Source organism: Podarcis bocagei (assembly GCF_964188305.1).
Source record: "Podarcis bocagei genome assembly, chromosome: 6".
Classification (NCBI taxonomy): domain Eukaryota; kingdom Metazoa; phylum Chordata; class Lepidosauria; order Squamata; family Lacertidae; genus Podarcis; species Podarcis bocagei.
In genome coordinates, this window is record NC_138130.1 from 67,375,850 (window position 1) to 67,399,233 (window position 23,384).

The window sequence follows — 23,384 nt, forward strand, 5'->3', positions numbered from 1 at the left end:
AAGCCACTTGAGTCTCAACCAACAGCAAAGAATCCAGAAGTACCTGCATACCTGCTCAGTGCCTTCTAGCCTTATAATGTTTCTCCTGAGCCCCACAGCAGTTCTCCTCTGTTGGAGCTTTATATGTCCCAAGGCATGTCCTGGTCTTCTTAAACTAACCGGCTGCCTGAACTGTGGGGAAATGTGCCAATTCAGGCAGCTTCTGTATCTGAAGTGGGAGAGCAGCACCATCTTGTCCTTCGCCTCAGACAGCAAAATGTCTTGGGGCCACTCTGTGCCATTCCCTATCCACGCTTTTGACATTTATTTAGACCCAGCAACTGAACTTTAGTGGAATACCGTTATAGTCAAGCCACTTCAGTAGTTCCTAATTCAATTTGTTAAATGCAATTAGCCATAAATAATTATAAATCAGCTACTAAACCTGTGCTATACTTCCGTAAGCCAAAAACAAAACTCAACGAAGAAATATTTTTAAATGACTGAGCAAAATGAACAGCTGCCATATGGCAAAGCATTTGCATTTCAATTTATCTTTTTGTTCATAATAACACCATTTGAAATACATTTTGCTAAATATGGGGACTGAACTTGTAGAAGAAATCAATTATATTCTTAAGTCTAAATCTTCTCCTTTTCTGGCTATGCTCTAATGTATCACTGTACCTAAGAAATGCACCCTGGGGAAAATACTTCTCCAACTAAAAATCCATGAATAACATTATGCAAAAATTAATTTGTGATAAATGATTCAAAATCTTTACTTAGAATGGTTTTTATTCATATTTCTTGTGAAAATAACACCTCACCCGTAGAAAGGAGTCAAGGGATCCATTCTCCATGTATTCAACCACAATCATTACTGGTCTGCCTGCAAAGACAGCAAAGGAATGTGTTAGGATTATAGGTATATTAAGGGTTTGTTATAGTTCCAGCTGTTAGGAAAAGATTATTTGCATTAGTAAAATATGTTGCTCATTTCCCAGTCCTCCTCTGTAGCAAAAATGTATCTCATTGTTCTATTATTTCTGAGTAGTTTCTTGGTCACGTTGCTGGATTTACCAAAGGCATTATAATATTTTTGGATTTTTATTTAAATGGCTGAAATCAGAATCTATTATTTATAGCCCAGGTTATTCTTGGTGGATACAACCCTGTGCACTCAAAAAAGTGCTGAGGAGAGGGGGTGTTACTAAGCTATGAATACAACCCTTTTCCCTTAGACTAGAATATATAATTAACATTTGATGTTTGTGACAAGAACATCCAAGTCATTCTAGTACTAATTTACTTTCTGTATTTACTTGACAAGCCTTTTACTGTTTGTGTTCAGGAGTAAGCCATCACTCTAAAACTACCTAGAAGAAATAACCCAATTTGCATGCTAATCAGGGTATTCCATCAGATGTTATTTAGATAATGCTAATAATACAAAGGCGTGAATAATATATGCAGAAATACTGTAATGAATCATCTTGCATGCAAGACAGGAAAGAATATAATAAAACAACAAACACATTTTGTGCGAATGCCTGTATTGGTTCCATTTGTAACAAATACCAGATAAAATGATAGAAGAAATAAAGAAACACAGGTACTTGAGAAGAACCTTGTCTACATCTTGCCTGTTATTATTTTTCATTCTTTCTCCTGCCAACATAGCATAATCAGATAGATAGCATAATCAGAACTGCACACAATAGTCATGATGCAACTCTCCTGAAGACTAACAAAATGGCTTTATAATACTTTCAGCAATTTCTGTCTGTTAAACTTTCTTTGGACAGAAATTCATGGATGAACAAATGGGCACCCAGTTGGAACTAGTGGACATTCATGCAATGAAACGGACAAATATAATTAAAGACATTGTGAATATGAAAGGACAGACCAGTTCAAACCACCTATCTGCAGTGCTGGATAGGGCAGAAGTATCCCTCCACTCAGCTTGTCCTCTGCCACCAGGGGAGCTCCACTGTTGGCAAGGAAGCTCTTCTAGTGAGTGCCCTATGTGCCAGCCCAAATAGCAGTAGCCAGCAGACAGGCCCCAAAACAGGGATTTTTTGGGGGGTGTGTGTGAGAGAGAGGGCAGAGCTGGGCTGGCACAGGCATTGCTGTATCCTGCAGCAGCCTTGTGGCACAGCAAAATGACATTTTCCCACGTGCCCCCCACCATTTTCTACCCTTGGTGAGGAGGCATATCCGTTTCAGTAACATTGGGTTTTGTCAGTGAAATAGTTGTGAGAACATCTTCAAGTGAACATTCTACTGTCTTTTAATTTAGAAATACTGTACAGGATATCGTATTATGCCAGCAAAATGGCTGGCTTTACAGCATGCAAAGCACACAGAGAGCCAAATATATTACAGAGCTTCCTAAAGGGTTCATAGGGAAAGATTCTGTTTACATTCCATGGTTACAGGACAGAGGCTGTTACAGGACTGGGTGGCAGGCATTGCTCCCATAGATAACAACAGCTTGCCCAACTGAACTCAACGGGAGCTGTGGACTTACATGGAAGATCAGCTGTCTATAAACATATTATTGTGAACCATTATGATATTTTATAATAAATGAGACAAGAAAGTAAACAGGCTACCATCAGGCAAATGGTTGAAGTGGTGTAAACCTGCTCCTGTTCATTGACCTTCACTCTAACCTGGAGAAAGATATATCTGTACTCCATTACAATTAGAATAAAGGGAGATAAATTCCCTGTTTACACAAAGACCATGTAGAGACTTAAAGAGGTAGGAGGGAAATCAGGATCAGAGCAGAATATTTAGCCCCTGAGATAAATATAAACCTCCATCACACATTGGAGGGGGGGATAGGTTTGTACCCACTGTCTCCTCTGTCGATCAGCATGCAATCAGTGGGCAGTTTGAATTGAACTAACACTTTCTTTGTGTGTTTGAGGACCCTGAAAAAGCAGGGATACAGCTGCAATCTACAGAATGAATGCCAGTGCAAATGAACATTTTTAACAATGGGCAGGATGACTGTAATAAAAATCTGTCTGAATAATTACCCCTGAGGGCCTTATAGAATAGCACACCCTGTGGTGGCACATCCAATATCCAAAAATGTAATGTTGGTAATGTGCCTATCTAAATTATTCATTTTCTTAAAAGAGCAAAGGATGGAAATACTGCTTCTCATAAATTGGTCAGTGCAACTGCTAACAATACAACCTACTGGCCCTCTTACCACCTGGGCTTATGCGATTTCTATTGTGGGATTCAGAGAAAGTGAACAACTAGATAAGAGCACCATGTGCAGATGCTTGTCCTTTAATAAATGCAATATAAACCATCTGTTTATAAAACAAACCAGGTTTTTATTTTATACTTTTAGACTGCTGTTGGCATCCATTTGTCTTGAGAGACAATGAGGTACTCCTCTGGAGGTGAAGTCAAACTGCTGCATTAGCAGCACTAAAGTAACCTGCCTGGAGCGCAAGCCTGGGCACTATATATGAAGGTCCTGGGCTGCGCAGCGATAATCCTGAACATAAGTACTAAGGAGTAAGCCCCTCAAATGTACTTCTGAATAAAGTTGCATAGGACTATGCTGTACAAACACAATCCAGCCAAAGTCAATGTTTGGAAATCAAATTGATTTGAATTGGAGGAAGTGGGCGTCAGAGACATTTGAAGTTGCTTAACTCTAGAGGATTGTACCCTTAGTTATTTTAAAAGCAAGAAAGATAGAACTATCAAGTGCCATTCAGAATCATGTAATTCTTTTAAATATAAGAGCTATTTTATTTTCAATTCACACACACACACACACACACACACACCAAAAAAAAATAAAAAATTAATTTAATTTCTATTTTTTATCACAGCAAAGGATTTTGACAGTGTGTAATTTAATTGAATGGTAGAATGATGAACGAGAATGGTGGCAAGATATTCAGAACACTTTTCCTGTCATTTTAAATACTGAAGCAAAGTCCATGATAATGAAATTTTTAAAGTATCAAATTAATCTCCCCCAAATATAATACATTCAGTGCACACTAATTTCTACAGATTTTGTTTATAATGAAATGCTGAAAAATATGCAAAAGAAATAGGCATAGTAAATGCACATTATATACCCACCCCCACAAATACACAAATGCATACATACATACAGCAGAAAAGCAGAAACTGGGGCTATAAAATGGTTCAGTTTAAAGAAAGAGTGAGAACTCATTTTTTTTAACCAGATGGTCTGTGCCTTAAAATACCCGAATATAGATAGCTACCCCGTACTCAAGCTGAGAAGCTGAAGTTATGCTTCATCTTGTTCAAGCCAGGTGATCTATGGGCTGGCTTTCCTGCCCTTAGACCTATGTCTGTTGAGAGTATCTGGCTGGGAGCAACAATTTGAAGGTGTTTTCAGCTGTGAAATATATGCAAACTATTTATGCATTTGTCTTAGGCTGATGACTTTTTCAGTGGTGGCCTCCTAATTATATAATATGGCTCTGATGCCTCCTCCTTTATTGCGTTTAAAACTACTCTTGATATGTTTACATTTTGATCTCTTTATGCATTTTTGTTAGCTGTTTTGTGTTACCGATGTTTACAGTTCATTTTAAAAATCTGTCAGTGTAGATTTTAAATTGTTGATTTATCATAGAATCATAGAGTTGGAAGGGATCCTGAGTATCATCTAGTCCAACCCCCTCCAGTGCAGGAATACCCCCTTACTGGGATCAAACCTGCAGCCATAGCATTATCAGCAGCATGCTCTAACATACCCTCTACCATTTCTCTGATGAAAATAGGGATGTCCCATTCCATAATGATAACTTCACTATTTCTACCCCACACATCTGACTGGGCTGCCCCAGCCACTCTGGGCAGCTTCCAACATATATAAAAACATAATAAAACATTAAACATTAAAAAGTAGCTTCTCTAAATCAGGGACTCTCTAAATATATGTCTCTATACAGGATTGCCTTCAGATGGCTAAGGGGTTGGATAACTCCATACCGTCCAACATTTATCCAATGAAAATAGAGACATCCTAAGGAAAAGTGGGACATTCCGGGATCAAATCAGAAACTGGGACGGCTTCTCTAAATCAGGGATGTCCCTGGAAAATAGGGAAACTTGGAGGGTCTCCTCTAACCAAATGAGCTTACGTGGCTGTTTTGGTACACTGCTTTGTGAAGGCACTTGTCTTGAAAGGTGGGAGATCTCACTGTTAAAAAAAATCAAATCAAATCTGACCTCATCACAGTCGCTATGCTCTGATGTGCATAACTCTTAATTCAGGTGTAAATTAGTATGATAGGATTTTCTACACTTAGATGCTTGATCTTCTGTGTTACCATAGGCGCCGACTCCATGGGGCTTGAGGGGGCTCGAGCCCCCTCAAAAAAAATTTTGGGGGGGCTCAGCCCCCCCAATAATCTCGGGCGGGCGCCCTTTCAGCAGAGCGCCGCCGCCGTCCCCCGCCTCCTCCTCACCTGCTCCTTCGCCAGCCAGCCAGCCGTGCGCCCTAATCGGAGGCACTGCCGGAAATCCCGCGAGAACAGGGGAATCCCGACTGGCCACACCTCCCAGCCAGCCAATCGGCTGGCTGGGGGGCGTGACTTGCCCTATTTAGGGCCGGAGCCACTTTATTTGCATATTCATGAGCTTATTTATTATTCATGAGCTTTCCCGGGCCCCCCCAATATTTTTTCTAAGTCCGCGTCCCTGTGTGTTACTACATACATAGCGCAAACTTCTTCTGCTACCTATTTTTAAGGGTGGTGATGTTTGAGGGCCTTTATCAATTGGTAAGCTTCCACATGTTCTCCACATTGTTGGGCGGCTTCATGTATTAGTAATTCATAGTTGGTGATATTAAGTGGCAAAGTCATTCATCCAAGCTGCAAAGTTTCATGGCTAAAGTAGTCTTTTTAGGAATGAAAATACTTTCACTTTTTTCAGATTTTGCAGTCCAGGATTTAAATACATGTAGTTTTGTGAGATCTTTCTTTCTTTCTTTCTTTCTTTCTTTCTTTCTTTCTCTCTCTCTCTCTCTCTCTCTCTCTCTCTCTCTCTCTCTCTCTGTGAGAGAGATTCTTTTTATCAGTCTCCAATATCTGCAGAGTGATGATAGGCTGCATGTGAATATGCCCTTAATCTTGCTTTTACACCATACGGTTAATACTTTTTACAGCTATGGTCACATCACAGGGACAATATGCACATACAACTAACAAGACACATTTTAACAAAGTAATAAATGTGCATAGACAAGTGTAGAGAATTTCAGTTGTGCACAAAAAAGGGTTTTAACTTTCACAGGCAAAGAAACCTAAAAAAGATAGGCAAATGCTTTATTAGAAATAATACATATATACAGTCGTACCTCGGTTCTTGAACAGAATGTGTTCCGGGAGTCCGTTCGACTTCCGGAACTGTTTGAAAACCAAGACACGGCTTCCGATTGGCTGTAGGAGCATCCTGCAGCCAATCGGAAGCCACAGAAGCCGCGCCGGACGTTCGGCTTCCAAAAATCATTCGAAAACTGGAACACTTACTTCTGGTTTTCAATCGCTCGGGAGCTAAAAAATTCCAAGGTGTTCGGCAACCAAGGTACAACTGTATCTTGAAACCTTTGAGAACACTATCCTTATCACTATGAGCCTCTTTAAATAAATAAATAAAACTAACTGCAAAACAAAAACGAACCTTTCTTTCCATAAATGAAAAACCATACTCCAGCAGTGTATGGAGGATATTTATTTTTTGTCTATGCTGAAGTCTCAAGGTGAGAAATAATAAAACATTCAATGCGATATAAGCAATCAAACTTATAAATCTCAATGAACCAACTGCTAGGTAGAAACAGCACCTTCACTCCAGAGGAATAGAAGGAAATATTTTTAATTTTGCTCTGTGATATTCTACAGCTTTAACTGTAACCCCTCCTGAAGTCTGATGATGCAGTATAGAAATTCATTCATAATAAATAATTAACACAGCAATGCACCCTCCCTCCCTCTTGTGCTGGGCTGTGGGGATTGGACTGAGCACAGGTGTCCTTTTGCCCAGCTCTGCCAGCTTCCTGCTGGGCGCCGCTGACAAGAGTGAGAGAAGCTGCATTCCCTGTGGTATGGAGCTCCCGCTTCTGCCTGCCAAATGTGCAGGTGGGCAAAAGTGCTGTCAACAAGATGGCTACCAGTGACAGGCAGTGGAAGGCCCCCAAACCAGGTGTTCCAGAGGTGAGAAGGAGCAGGGATGCAGTCTGTCTAGGATCTGTTGGATCCAAAGCTGGTCCTATTGCCGTCACATTGGGCCTGATCCAGACCTGAGCATGGCACTCATCCTGTCATTTTCTTTCCCAGTCACTGTGCACAGCAGGGCTGCACATGGGGCAGTGGCCCCACAGCCTCCTAAAGCCATACCAGCTGGTGGCAGAGGTTTGAATTGTTTCCTAATTGGGTATTTTTGAGGGGGAGTTATGAGCAAGAATAATGTTATACAAACAAGTACACCAAGTTTTCTCATGTCATTGTATATTACAAAAATAGCATAATAAATGTGGAAAGATATCTACAACATGTGTTTCATTATTAGTGGTCAATGTAGAAGTTCTTGGTTTATGAGTTTGTTTAAATAATTAGGAGGAAGAAGAAAAAAGGGGGAAAGGAAAAAAAGAGAGGAGAGGGGAGTAGCAACTGACTGGGGTAATTATAAATAAACAAGTAACTAGGCTAGAGCGACAACAAAACAATACAATAGCAACAATGGTTATCTGTACCGCATCTTAGTACATTGAAGAAATGGGTAAATTTCCCTCATGCTGAACTGATCACTGAAAGTCACCCAGTGGCTTGATTTGCACATCATGTTAAGCCCTAGTTAAGAACAAACTAGTTTACTGCAAACATGCAGGGTGCTGGTGAAACATTGTTGAAATAGTCTTGCTCCACTCTTCCCCCAGTTTTTCTGCTCCAGTACCAAAGATGAAAGAAGCTAGAGCCTGGGTTGTTGTAATGTATGAACAGCTTGTTATTTGTTTGGAAACACAGTAGGCATTCGAAAGAAAGTAGATATTCTCTTTAGGCTTTGCACAGCTATGTGAATACATTTATGTTACCTTCATCCTCAGAAATAATTTTTTTGTCTAGTCTATATTTTCAAAGTCATTTTAAGCAGAAACAGGCATTTGACTGATCTGTTCCATACTTTACACCAGTGTTTCCCAACCTTTTTTGGGCAAAGGCACACTTGTTTGATGAAAAAAATATCGAGGCACACCACCATTACAGCCTCGTGACGTCAGCGCGCAGCGTCACGCCGGGAGGGACGCACGAAAGTGTAAGTTTCAATTTTTTTCCCTCCCCCTTGCCGGGGAACCTCCAAGCTTTGGGGGTGGGGGGGAGGAGGCAGCAAAGCGAGGCAGGAAGGAGAGCGCGGCTTGGCTGGGTGAGCTTTGGCAGGGAATGAGAGCCGCGAGGCGGGAGCTGCGGACGGAGGCGCTGCCTGCCGAGCTCGCAGGCAGCCAGGCAGGCAGACGGCGAGAGCCCCGCGCTGGGCGGCCTCTCCTCGCCGCCGCCGCCCCGCCTCTCGCCGCCCGACTCGCCCGCCTCCCTCCAGGCAACATCTCGCGACACACCAGGCAACATCTCGCGGCACACTAGTGTGCCGTGGAACAGTGGTTGGGAAACACTGCTTTACACTGATGTTTGCTGAATTATATACATTACTCAAGTATGAATGTTGAACATTTATATCAAACAAGGATTTTTATATGTAACTGACCAAAAATTTAGAGAAACAGGAAAATGACTCTTGTGGAGTACAACTATAACAGCTGCAGAGCTTTCACCATTACTGAATGTTTCTGACTGAATGTTTCTCTGTTCTATCTGTATGCTTACTATGGAAAACACAGTCTCTAGCTTTCTGCTCTCTGCCTCTGTTGTCTATGGGACTTACTTGGATTAATTACCCTGGGCAGGAAACAGACCAAACTCTTAATCCACTTCAAGATGTCATAAGTCCACCAATTTCACAACATAAACCACAATCTTGTCTCCCTTGGTTCAGTTTTAAGTGCAGCCATTAGCCATATCTCTTTACTGTGTATCACAAAATCCATTCTACCCTCTTTCCTTCTGTTCTGTCATTCTCTACTTGAATGTTGTTAAGGAGGAAATTTAGTAGCCCTTCCTTTGGTATTATTTTATTTTATTTCTCCAATATAAGATATTACCTCTATGTAAAAGTGATTATTAAGGCACATCTTCAAAATGGACACATAATAAAAATTTGCAGTATGTACCGTATTTTTCGTTCTATAAGACGCACCAGACCACAAGACACACCTAGTTTTTGGAGGAGGAAAACAAGAAAAAAAATATTCTGAATCCCAGAAGCCAGAACAGCAAGAGGGATCGCTGCGCAGTGAAAGCAGCAATCCCTCTTGCTGTTCTGGCTTCTGGGATAGCTGCGCAGCCTGCATTCGCTCCATAAGACGCACACACATTTCCCCTTACTTTTTAGGAGGGAAAAAGTGAGTCTTATAGAACAAAAAATACGGTATATGCCTTTATTGCTTTGTTTCACTCCAAATAAATTATCCCAACTAATACAGCTATGAGTTCAATTCTGCACAAGCAGAGTGTTTTTCCACCCAGAAAATACTTACTAAAAACAGGAAAATATGAAAGTTTATTTTACCAAGATATAATTAAAACAAGATTATTGAACCTTAAAAGTGCTACATTTGAACATATTTCAACACATGCCCAGGATGCACATTGTTTGAAACAGATACGATGCTTAAAATCATTTCCTGACCTCTGAGACTGTGGTTCAGGATCACAGAGAGACCCTAACATAATGGATGCAATCCACATGCTTGAAAAGTTAAAGTGGGAAGGAGATCAAACTAAGGTCCGGGGGCCAGATCCGGCCCAATCACCTTCTAAATCCGGCCCGTGGACGGCCTGGGAATCAGTGTTTTTTTACATGAGTAGAATGTGTCCTTTTATTTAAAATGAATCTTTGGGTTATTTGAGGGGCATAGGAATTCGTTCATCTCCCCCCCCCAAAAAATAATATAGTCTGGCCCACCATAAGGTCTGAGGGACAGTGGATTGGCCCCCTGCTGAAAAAGTTTGCTGACCCCTGATGTAAACAGTGTAAACAGGTTGTCAGCAGTATTAGAACTAACAGTGCCTGCCACCTTTTGACAGGGAGCGTGCTGTGGTTCTCAACCACCTCATGCAGCAAGAGGCGTCAGGTGACAGTGATTCTTCTTCCTTGCAGTACCCATCTGCACAACTGGGCATAGATTTGATGAGCAGCCCAGGTATGCAGACCAATGGTTGTGCATGGATTACTTTTGTAGACTCAGCATGGCTGTCTTTACTTTAAAATGGTCTTTACTACAGTTACAAAGGAAGGAACTAAAATCTGGATGCCCCCCGTCATGTACATTTATTATTAAAATATACAATGCTGTATTCTGCATTTTTATTATGTAAATATGACCAAGGGGAATGAATTAATGATGTTTTGGTTTTTTAAAAAATACATATTCGGGTATTTTAAAGTGAGGATAAACAGATGAAGAAAACCTTATCCAGGCTAAAAAAAAATTACAGTAGGATATTGCAAATTGTACTTGAATTTCAGAATGAATAATTGCTCCCTTATGGTAGTTACAGAATATTTTTTCCAGGAAGTATTTGTTAATTCAATCTATTCTTAATTGTCAGTTTATACAGCATAAGAATAATCCATTTATGTTGTGGAAGAGTAATGACCTCTCAGGTGCATATGGAAATTTCCTTTTAATACTATTCTGGTTGAAAGTAAAGAAAGTAAAGCAATACTTTCATGCATAGAAATTAATATGTAATGATTTGAAGTGCTCTGACTATATTTTGTTTTACTCTGGTGTAGGCTGCACACCAGAGGGTTGTATAAGGTTGTACAAAGTACCATATTTTTCGGCCCATAGAGCGCACCAGCCCATAGGGCGCACCTAGTTTTTTGCTCAGCGCGCCCAGGCTTCGGGGTGCAGGCAGCTCTCCACAAGCCATGGGAGCCCGGCGGGAACTCCCGCGGGTTCCCAAGGCTTGCGGATAGTTTCCTGAAGCCTGGAGAGCGAGAGGGGTTGGTGCGCATCGACCCCTCTCGCTCTCCAGGCTTCAGCGAAAGCCTGCATTTGCCCCATAGGACGCACACACATTTCCCCTTCATTTTTGGAGGGGGAAAAGTGCGTCTTATGGGGCAAAAAATGCGGTATTTTAATACTATAGCAGATTCCAAACAAATTTCACACGGCTATTTTGAACAATACGAAAATCATTGGTATGTTGTATACACATTGTGATTGCACAATGCTAAATTATATTCAAGTGTTTATCTAAATTACTAGCTGCTATCGCCTTTTACCATTCAGATTCACTGTTGCTTTGAAGTTCTCTTTAGTTTTGTCATACTTATTTGGGCTGATAAATTATAAACTTTGCTCACTGTGACATAAACTTCTCCACTGCATACCCTGCAACTGTCCTGATTTTAAGCAGGACATCTCAGAATCACAGAATTTCCCTTTTTTTGTCTGGCGCTCTGGTGCGAGTCCTCAAACCAGAGTGCCAGACCAAAAGATGTGCCCTCTGGCACACAGCAGCAGGGTTGCGCCAGAGTGCTGGACTGGAAGGCACTCTGGCATGACAATCCTGACACCCCAATTTTGGGGACCAAAATGTTGGAGGGTATGCCATTGCTACTTGTTTGATCTGTAACAAGAGTGAAATAGCAAGTATCTATTTAGCAAAATATGTATCATGTAACATAAATGCACTGTATTCCTCATTTTGGTCCCAAGAACCAAAGCTTTCTATCCAGTGCTTGAATGTTCACATGGAATACCTACCAGAAGAAATCCTGGGGGGCAAAGATCCTCCCCCTGACAGAGGATGTGGGGCTGGAATGTTATTTAAAAATCCTTCCCTCAGGAATCTTGGGCAAAGAGACTGCACCCCAATGGTCGGGAAGGATCCTTATAAAAGATAAAAATTGTCATTAATTATACAGACAGTTATTTTAATTGCTGAACAGAAGGTGTTGGTCGCAAAGAGAAAAATAAAGCCCATGACAATATTGTTAAATATTAATTTGTAACCAGTTTGTGGTTGAACAAAAAGCTGGTAAGCTTCTGGATTGAATAGAAATGCTATTCAAATGATGCCTTCAGAATGAAATTTACTTCTGAGTATGGGATTGCTCTAAAACTTTTCCAATAATGAAAGGACACACATTTTAAATGAAGAAAATGTAAAATTTGTAATAATGATGATGATATCAAAGAGAAAAACAACTACCAGACTTTTAGAAGACATCTGAAGACAGCTCTGTTTAGGGAAGCTTTTAATGTTTAACAGAGTATTGTATTTTAATATTTTGTTGGAAGCCACCCAGAGTGGCTGGGGAAACCCAGCCAGATGGGCGGGGTATAAATAAATTATTATTATTATTATTATTATTATTATTATTATTATTATTATTATTACTACTACTACTACTACTACTACTACTACCCCGGCCATCTGAATGAGTTGTCCCAGCCACTCGGACTGGCTTCAAACAAATATAAAAGTACTGAGGTTACCAACACCAGGACTATTATCACTAAAGTATAATTTGGCCCTTAATGTCAGTGCTTTGGGTTTTTATGAGAAAGCAAATGGGGACCTGGGAGGAGGGCAGACAATAATATTTGTACTATAAATCCACTGATAATATACTGTAAAAATATCCGTATTATAAATCCATTAAAATGTTAACAGATACATTGTGTTATTTCTCTTTTCATTAAATCCCATCAAGACAGACTCTTCATGGCTTTTGCAACTATGGAAAGGTTGTGTATGAAGCCTGAGTTGGAACAATGATTGAATGAATTTCAAATTTCAGTAAATAGAAATATTAACTTTTATGAACAAAGTATCATGCAGTTCAAACCCTACTAAAAATTCAGCAGAAGTCCTATGTACAACACCAGCCTTCTGTTTTTCAAATAAATTGAGATATATACTTGAAATTACTACATAAAACTACTTTAGGAAGTACTTGTTTCAGATGTGTATATTCAGCTGGCATATACTTGAGCTTCTGTCAGGGTGTGGGATGAGGAGAGAACGACTACAAGTATGAAGAAGTGCCTTGCCAGGAAGCTTAATAATATGTTTTGCTAACTCTGCCTCACACTTCCATTATTTTTAGAACGAACTGCATGCTTGCTCCTCAGAGACAGACAACACCTGCCTCTCATTATAATCAGAAAATAAACAGGTTCCTTAATCTTCATGGGATGTAATTTTGTAGTGATTAACAGAAATGCAGAAAACCCCCAGAAAGAAAATTCAGATAAAACATAGTTCATTTATATCTTTTTAAGTTTACTTAGGTACAACAACAAAAAGTAATGTTGGTGCTATGTAAACTTAGAAAGATATAAATAAATAAAATAAATCAACCACTCACTGATTTTCATTGCCAAAGCCTCATTATCCTTTGCTAATATATGCTTCACTTCTAGCTTTTGGTGTGAGACATAAACAGTATATATTTGAACAAACAAAGCATGCTGGGCTTTTATTGTATATCTCAGGGAACATCAGGCCCAGACTTCCCACTACATAAATCCACTTAACAAGAACTTGCTAATACTGAGATGAGGAAAAGTAAGGATCAGAAACGGGCACTTTCCCTCACTCTAATCACCCCACCCACCCCCAGCAATGGAGTTTGAAAAGCTCAATTTCCTAGAAGGGATGACTTAAAGTGGAAAAACATATACATTTACATATACATTTGAGAGTCTATAACAAAACCAAGGATGTTGTTTTAGTAATAAATCAATTAAACACAAAGGGTTAAGTAATGTTCACCTAACTGAGCCAAGCTTTAAATACTTATGGAATTTTTCTTAGGAAGCCTTTGCAAGACTGAGGTTATGAACTGCTCATTAAGCTAACTTAGATGGGGGAAGCTCTAAAATTCCAGTTGATCCATTTTTGAAAAATATTTGGGGTCAGAAGCTCTCTGGTGTACCCGGAAAGTGGAACTGAGGATAGGCTTCCTTGGTAGGCCCTGCCAGGCACTGGGGTCACTGCAGCCACACAAAGATGCTGCTTGCTCACACTGGGCCCTTTGATTATCCAATTTGGTCCTTGGGAGGGTCTACGCTCATGTTTTTAATGTTAAGTACGGGTTAAGGAAGGGTTGTGGTTAACAAAGAGGCACAAATGGTGCATTGCTTTTAAAGTTTGTAATGCGTTGTTAAAATGTGACACCAGAGGGTGTTGCAGAGCAACCAGCAGCTTTTTGACAGAAATAAACCCAGCAACAAGGTAAGAAAAACAATTTAAATTACAAGTATGCCCTGTGGCATTTAAAAATGATATATCTAATATCGTTCTAATAACATTAAACAGCCCTTGTCTACTTTTGTACTATTGCACAGCCTTACAATCTGGAGAGATCCTTTTTGTTCTTACCACCCTGAAGAATTTGGTGTCCTCATCAAACATGATCACTTCACTGCTAACACCAAACTGCATGTATGAACAAGTTACAAAGCACTGGTACCAACACTGATCCTTTGAGGAACCCACTTCTTGCATCCCTTCAGTGAGAGAACTAGTCATTTATTCCTACTTTCTGCTATCTGTTTTTTTTAAAACCAGTTAATGATCCAGAAGAGAACCTGTCCTCTTATCCCATGACACCTAAGCTTATTCAGATAATCTCAGACAGACAGATGGAGAAAGAAAGAAAGAAAGAAAGAAAGAAAGAAAGAAAGAAAGAAAGAAAGAAAGGTATTTGGTGAGTGACTTTATTAAATAATCTACATAATTGCTGCCTTTTCTGTAGAAATAAATGCTGCTAAAGGTGTATAATGAAGGTGCCAGCCAAACCTCCCTGGAGAGAGCATTACACAAATGGGGAGCCACTGCAGAAAAGGGCTGTTCTTGTGTTGTCATCCTGTAGGCCTCTCATGGAGAAGGCGCACAAAGGAGGGTCTCAGGGGATGATCTCAGGGTCTGCGTAGGTTCATATGGACAGAGACAGTTCTTGAGGTATTGTGGTCTTGAGCCATTTAAGGCACTGTTCAAGTGTGAAAAGTGTGCCATCAGTTACGTGTAGATCTTACTGATTTTCTTGCATATAACAGTAAGCAGGCTACTATTTTAGATTTCAGTAGAGTGCGGGTTGAAGGTTTCATTCGCTCTTTGTGTAAAACCCATGCGCACGACAAGAATGTAATGAACAAAAATCTGACAAGCATGATGATATATGGCTAAACAGAGGACTCTTTGATCCCCATGAGAGTAAATCACAGGATTATTGCCAAAAGGAGTAGTAAAGCATGACCACCATTTCCAAATGATGTCTGCAGGGACGTTTTAAGTAACAAACAAGAAGATTTTTGGGGGGAGGATTTGGGTATGCCCCTGACTTGCCTATCTAATCTGAGACTGAGAAAGAGGACCTATTTTCCATCTACAGCATTAACCTTTCACATATTGTTTGTCCTATGAAAAATGCAGGCTGGTATTACAGTAGTACCTTGGGTTATGAACTTCATTCGTTCTGGAGGTCTGCTCTTAACCCGAAACTGTTCTTAACCTGAGGCGCACTTTCGCTAATGGGGCCTCCCGCTGCCACTGCGCTGCTGGTTCGTGATTTCCGTTCTCATCCTGGGGCAAAGTTCACAACCCGGAGCAACTACTTCTGGGTTAGCGGAGTTTGTAACCCGAAGCATTTTTAACCTGAAGCGTTTGTAACCCAAGGTACTACTGTACTTTTCTTGCCTGAAGTATGGCTAAGGTACTGCAGTGGACCAAACCTCAGCAAATGAGGTTCAGTTCCCCTGATCACAAATAGAAATGCTGCTTGAAATGGTCATTAAGTCTGTACTAGAGTCTTGACCTGAATTCTTCTTGTCCTCAGCATTTCAATTCACCTGATCATACCAGCTTTGCAGCATGCCTAAATAGCTACTAGCTCACTCCTATAATTAAGCATTTTAATACAATTTTTCAGCATTGTGTATAACAAATTTACACTAAGGAGGCAGAACTGTCCGCAATAACTGTTTATGTATTATCTTGGGTGTATCTAATGATGCAGCCTAGATAATGTTATTGCAGGATTCTGCAGTTAAATCTTGCTCATCCTTGCCAGTCCATAATGAGAAGAGAGAGTGGGAGTCAGGCACATTCAATTCTAAGGATCAAGTAATGCTGTTAGAAAGATTCATGGCTTTCATTTAAGCAAGTTTTTTGGCAGTGGTGAGCATTGTTGATAATGACCTCATTAATGGATTCCTCTGAGTAAATTACAAATATGATTTTCTGGTATAAAAACAATTACCTTTCAATTGCACCTGGCTGCTTCTGTAGCAGTATATCATTTTTTAGTCTTTGTAAAACTGTGGAGTTTTACTGCTGTATCAAAAGTTTACATTCTCCATATTATAATACCACCACAATAGAACACAGTATGACGTGTGGCCTATAATAAAGACCATTTTGCTAGATGTGGCTATGCGAACATATTTTGTTCAATTTATCCTGAAAGCCCTGCCAACAATGACCTGTGTTTGTAAAAAAAACCTCCAAATATTTCTTAAAATGAGTGTCTTAGAGCAGACTTTAAAGTGGAGTTTGATACTTCAAATGTTTCTTTGTGAATGTTCAATTACGATTGTACGTAAGACACTGTGAAGTGAAATGTCTGGCCTATTCTGAAAGTGGGGCATTCTACCTTGCTTTTCTTGCATATAATTCATGGGGAAGTTAAATTAGAAGCCTGTTTTTTCTACATCTTTCTTTAGCTCCTTTAAAAGAGTACAGATTGACTATACCAAATTGTGGTCCTCCAGATGCTGGACCACAGCTCTCACTATACCTGACTGTTGCCCAATGGCCATGCTGGCTGGGCTGATAGAAACTGAAGTGCAGCGTCCCTGGACTACGCAGCGCTAGGGAGCACTGCTTGACTAGAAATTGCCTTTCCTCACAATTAGACAGTGCTGACTGCAAGTAAGTCTGGATGCCTCAGGTGGATGCCTTAGCAGGGGTGGGGAACTGAATCCAGTGGCCCAGATCCTGGGTTTCACCAACCCTGGACAGCTACCTTGTGTGATGGGCAGGCCCCTCACTCACGTACAATCACCTGATATCACGATGATGTCGGGTAACTCGTTTTTCCTTTGCAGCATGGCAAACTACCAAAAATAAATAAATAAATAAATCCAAACTATGTGAAGCTTGAAGTTACTTTCCATCTAGTTATAGGTCATGGCTCCATGTCCTGCTTTCTGCAGGTATCGTCTGTGCTGCCATGATCCCAATGGGGAACTTGGTAGCACTGCTAATCCAGCAAGCTTGACCACCACCTGTCAGTAGATAGGTAATAACTTCGAACCTTGCTCTGGGCAGAGGTGAGCCATTCCCAGTGGACTTGCTCTCACGGGCAATCAGCTGATCAGTGGTGGCAGCAAGTCTCCCTAGCCAATGCTCTGTTGAGCACTTTAAGACTCCTGATTGTGCACTGGCAACTTTGTCTCTACTTGTACACATTTGATGTCACATACGGCATAAGGTGTGGGACAGCTGGGAGTGATTATGGAGAAATGGCCTCATGGGCCAAATTGGAACTCAGGCCCATAAGCTATAGGTTCCCCACTCCTGATCTATAGAATCTCAGTTTGTGGTCACTGCCAGCCCCACGGGACCTGAATCAAACAGTGAAAATCAAGTACTGTATGATTGTACATTTAAGCAGGAATACATTTGTATTCCTGAACATGTGTGCAGGAAAATCATTAGCAGGTCTCAAGAGGCAGCTGAAGGAATAGCAAAATATCCAGGGCCAAACTAATAATGACATGGGAAATCCATGTTTTAATTTTATGATTTTATTAACAGAAGCTGCAAGGGAATAGGGAAAACATGGATCGGGGAAGGGTTTATTCCCATGTCACCCCTGGTGTTTCCCCAATGACAGGCAACAGAAGATCCCAGAAGATCCATTTGTCTTGTGGGCAAAAAGGATACTATTACCACATGCTCAGTGTTAGAAAAACAGATCCCCATGGGAACAAAAACTGCTTTATATAAGAAATAAGATCACTAGTAGATGAGTGAGGAGGCAATGCAGCAATGTCAGCTCCGAGTCAACTTAATACAGTGGTGCCTCGCAAGACGAAAAGAATCCGTTCTGTGATTCTCTTCGTCTAGTGGTTTTTTCGTCTTGCGAAGCAAGCCCATTGAAGGATTAGCGGATTAGCGCTATTAGCGGCTTTTAGCGGCTTATCTGCTGATCGGATCAGCTGATAAGCGGCTTAACGGCTTAGAAAAAGGGGGGGGGAGGAAAAAAACCAGCAGGAACTCGCAAGACATTGTCGTCTTGTGAAGCAAGCCCATAGGAAATTCGTTTTGCGAAGCACCTCCAAAATGGAAAACTCTTTCGTCTAGCGAGTTTTACGTCTTGCGAGGCATTCGTCTTGCGGGGCACCACTGTATCTGCACTCTGGACAAGAAAGGCTTCCTAAGCAGAGAAAGCACAGAAATAAGCTCAAGGATCCAAGGCATAAGATAAATACAGCTTTGCAAGAGACTCTTGCTATAATGATTTACAAGTGCATACAAAGAACCAAACCTTGTTTAATGTTATATGCTGGACGAATGATCATCCTGTGATCATTTCAGGTAACTATGGTTATGGTGGAGCAATTTGAGAAAGCATTTGAAGTCAAAGAGTTCAATTAACGACTCAGCTCTATGTTGAGAGAGCTTTAGTTGTTTCCTTCCAGGAGATTTGATCTTAATTTGGGACCCTCATTTCAGAACAAACTATGCTCTGCAGAAACAATACATTGCTACATTTGTGAAACTTCTTCTTGCAGCAAATAAAATGCAGAAGCTTCTAATCTTCTCATGCACAGGGGAAGGGGAACAGGGATATCACAAGTATGAGGCTTGCTGCTGCTCATTTCCAATTCCCTAAATGGCTAAACCCAGCGCTTAAATGCCTATATGATTGAGTTTCAGTCCCATTGTTGAGCTATGCAGTTCCCACCCCCTGTTCTAGTACCCCAAATTGGTGTTGCCCATGCTATAATATAGTTTTATTGTTTTAACATAGACATATGATATCATAAAGATTTTAGAAAGTATAAATTGTTTCCAACTATACAGGTTCATTTTGGCTGCCCTAGTTATTACTAAATGCAATATAACCCACTGAAATTAGCAGGATGCTGAGAACAGCACAAAACTTATATCTTATTAAAATTATATTTGTTACAAACAGCAAATGGCACAACCCCAAGATCTGCTGGGTAAGCAAAGAAGCGCTTAGCTGTATTGTCAAAATAAGTGCTTAGTTTTATTGTGCAGAAGCAAAGCATCTCAGACTATGACCATGTGCTTGTGTTGCATTTATGTTATAACAGTGTTTCAGCCAGCTACAGTTCCTGACAGGTCCAAATGCTTCAGAAAAAGCAGTATTTACAAGTTGTTATAACCACTCTAAAAATGCTAATGTCAGGGGAAAAAATATTCTGATGAATGATGCATTTGTACAGTCCACTGACACTGAAACTGTGTATTTGACAAAAGCATAATGGACAAATTAACAGACAAGTTAAGTTGTCATGTTCCCAGACCAACTTATTTTACACCTAACCGTAATGTCAGTTGTGACTGATGTAAACTTTTTTTTTAAAAAAAAATTATGAACTTTACTTGTGGCTTGGAAATAAGTTTAAATGACTTCCAACATTTAAATAGTAAGATTTGCCTCTAAGTGTTAACCACAATCCAAAAGTTGGCACAGTCACCAACTGGCTCTCACTTTTGGTTCTGTCAATCAGTGTACAGGCTCCTCAGATCCCAGTCTAAATGCTCATAATCAGAGCTGTTGGTTTACCGTATTCAGGCCCAGAGAGAGGGGGGATGCGGGCATATGGGCCACTTGGCCCGGGCCTCCAATTCCAAAGGAGGCCTCTGTCAGCATATTTATCTATATTTTCCATTTTGTCTTTATATGCAGATACAGTTCAAGCCTTGAAATAAAATTATTTGGCAGCATAACTTTTGTGAAAATTATTTATATACTTACTTATTTACAAGACTTCAGTTATCCCCAGTGTAAAAAACGGGGGGGGGGGGCACATTATCTACCTGGCCCGGGCCTCTGCCTAGCTCTACAAGGCCCTGACCGTATTTACTTGAAAATAATGCACACCTTTTTTGGCCAAATCAAGATGTGAAAATGAGGGTGTGAATTAGATTTGATGGTGCATTTATATTCACATCTTTATATGAATTTGATGGTGCATTTGTATTCACATTTTCACATCTTAAGCAAATACTTTTTTTGGTTTCAAGGTTTTGAAAACTAGGGTGTGCATTAGATTCAGTGGCACATTAGATTTGTGTAAATACGGTAAGTTGAATTCACACAATCTATATATGAAGCACATTGCTTCTTCCAGACCCCTGCTGTAATCGACTGGTTGGACACAGAGGAGTGGTGGAAGGAACCAACTGGGGAACCACTTAGGGAAGATGGCTAAAAGTCCAGAAAGTGGTGGTGGGACAATGAGTGAGAAGAGGGAGAAGACTGGGAAGAGGTGGTGTTGGAAGATGAAGGAGCAAATGGTTTAGTTATCCCTTTAATTATCTCAGAGCAATGCTAGGCCACAGACATTGTGAGAAATTAAAATGGTGGCTAGACCCAGAAGAAATAAAATAAGTGGGATCCAGGTCAGTCATCTATCTGCACTTTACTTTCAACAGTGATTTTGTATTATACAATAAATATTAATGCTCTTGGGCTGAGAAAGAAAAGTCATTGGTTTTTCATAGCAAATTAAATACAAATCAAAATGGTTCCAATGTGTACCACCACAAAGACATGCTGGAACCCCTGGAAATTATCACTGCTTGGGGAACTGGAGTGTACACAACAGCAATGTAATATACTTCTTGACTTTCATTCTAAAGATCATGTCTGGGTGCATAAATCTGAATCTTTACGGAGAATGGTATTTATCCTCTTATGAAAATGAATATAAATCTTTCAAAATAATAAACTGATCCAAGTCTGAATAACCCTTTTAATTTTGAGAACAGTTACTCTTAAAGAGCCAATTACTTTGCAAATGCCTTTTAATGAGTTACCAGCTCCTTTTGGAGCATAAAGAAAGTCAGCTGCAAAGAATCTATTGAGTGAGGATTTTCCAATGCTGACACAAATTCAGTATTTTATGCAGTCTGGTAGTCAAATTAATGCCTGAGCCTCAGGAGTTCTTATCCTGGCTTTGTCAACATCTGATCGAGATGCACATTCTTGGAAATTCATTTTGGAAAGGTAGCCATTGCAGTTTTAGATTTAGCCAAAAAAGCTCAGTGTGAAATCAGAAATTGGCACATGATGATACACTTCCAAAGGCAAGTTGAAAGCAATCACTAAAGTAGACTGACCTCAAACAAAAAAAGTTTCCTCTGTCTACTCTCAACAAGCAAATCAGTCAATGGATTTTAAATAAAACGAATGAGTCTTTTTAAACCAAAGCCTACAAAATCAATAATGTTTCTAAAGCAAAAATGGTGTGAGTGAATTCTTGCTTTTGTTCTTTTATTGAGTAGTAGTCATCCACATTGCAGGACATATACTTTGTGTAAATGGAATAGCCAAGGTGACCACAACATGCAACAAAGCAATTCCAAATTTAAAGCTGAACTCTGGAAATCATTGACTACACATATCTGCCTCAAGAAAATGGAAATACTTCAGAATCTGGAATTTCAGTATTATAAAACAGCAAACTGGGTTAGATTGGAGGATGACTGTTAAAATTCTCCAATGAGACAGAATGGTTGAAATATGCCCTATGTGAGCATAGTGCAAGCAGATAGGAAATCAGAAATTATATGAGGCTGGAACCACATAAATGTGACGGATAATTCTCATGCTGATTTATTGAATTTATATCCCACTTTTCCTTCTAAAGGAGCATGGGTGGCAAACATATCCATATTTTATTTTTTAAAAGGCATTCAAGAAATGGTTAGAAGATTCCAAAAACAGTTAGAATTAAGAACATTCTAACACAGTAATGTTTAAAAATGTTATTTCATGCAGGAGTGTTCCTGTTCATAGAAGCAGAAGAAGCAATTTTGGTTCATTGCAATCCTCCCCCTGCAGTTTCTTATGCCCCATTGAACAGCTGCTCTGGGGGGTTGTGGGGATGGGCTTTCTAGAGTAGTGTAGGAAGCAGTGCAGAGCTGCATGGGGAACCAGTTAAAATATTTCCCTTGCTTTCTGTGAGGGGAGAAAGAGCTGTTCTGGATCCAATCCACGGTGTTCCTCTTTGAAGAATAAGAATTACTGAAATCTGAAATAATGCTCTTGGAAGATGATATAGGATCCTTTATTTAGAAGACCACCCAGTCTTGGATCCCAAGTTGCTTTTCTATTAACAATAATGTGTTCTAATGGAAGTTCCTTCTGGCAGAAGAGGGGGTAAGAATGTTTTTACTAATTCCTCCTTTCCACTATACTTCCCTGTATGACTTCTCGCAATATTCCAGAGCATCAGTCAACACTCTATGACAGATGGCACAGGGGGCTGGCTGCAGGAGAACACTGAACCCCCCCCCACACCTTTCTGCTCACAGGAATGAAGGAGCTAAGCCATACTCTGTAACTTGAGTTGTACATGACTGCTAATGCTTGTTTTCCTGATATTATACAACACAAAAATTATTTGTGCTGTTTCATTCATCAGTAATTTCGAACTGGAATTCTCACACGTATTGTAATCATGTAATCTGGTGGAGTTTTTTCACCCCTTTTAGGTCAACAGATAAAAACATTGTGATGGATTGCATTTCCTATTAACTGAAGAACTATATACAGGCAATGGTTACAGCTTAATAACTTATGGCTAACATAAGGAGAAAGTACTGCAGACCAACTCTGCTTCTCACTGTCAGAAAGTGATTCATTAACCACTTATAGTGGTGTATGTCTCAGTAAGTCCAGTGTCAGATTCTATCTGATAATTATCCCATTGCTAGGGATGCTGTGTTGCAACTCAGAAACTGCTCAATCTACAGTATTCTCAGACTCAAACTGAACTACTTTAGTGTAAGCAGTTTTCAAAATGAAGCTGCTTTACATTTTACACCAGCCTAATAAACTGTTTTTCACTGATTAATTATCTGCCTCTGAATTAATCTGTTCAATTTAACTATATTTCCCTGTAACCAAAAGTTCAATATAGGTTCCTTTTTTTAAAGATATTGTATGGTTAGCTAACTTACAACAAGCAAAAGCTAGCA

The 23,384-nt window shown here is 40.0% G+C and overlaps 1 protein-coding gene across 4 annotated transcripts in view; it reads right to left on the minus strand.

The window, feature by feature from the left end:
• EPHA6 (EPH receptor A6) overlaps positions 1 to 23,384 on the minus strand; it is a 367,313-nt gene that overhangs the window by 57,157 nt on the left and 286,772 nt on the right. For 3 of the 4 annotated variants that reach the window (XM_081198943.1, XM_081198944.1, XM_081198946.1), the window contains 2 exons: positions 11,894 to 12,019; positions 810 to 871 (listed from right to left, as the gene is read on the minus strand). In XM_081198943.1, coding sequence (XP_081055069.1) covers positions 810 to 871; positions 11,894 to 12,019 — 188 coding nt within the window. The remainder of the gene's footprint in view (positions 1 to 809; positions 872 to 11,893; positions 12,020 to 23,384) is intronic. The other variant, XM_081198945.1, reaches the window with a different exon arrangement.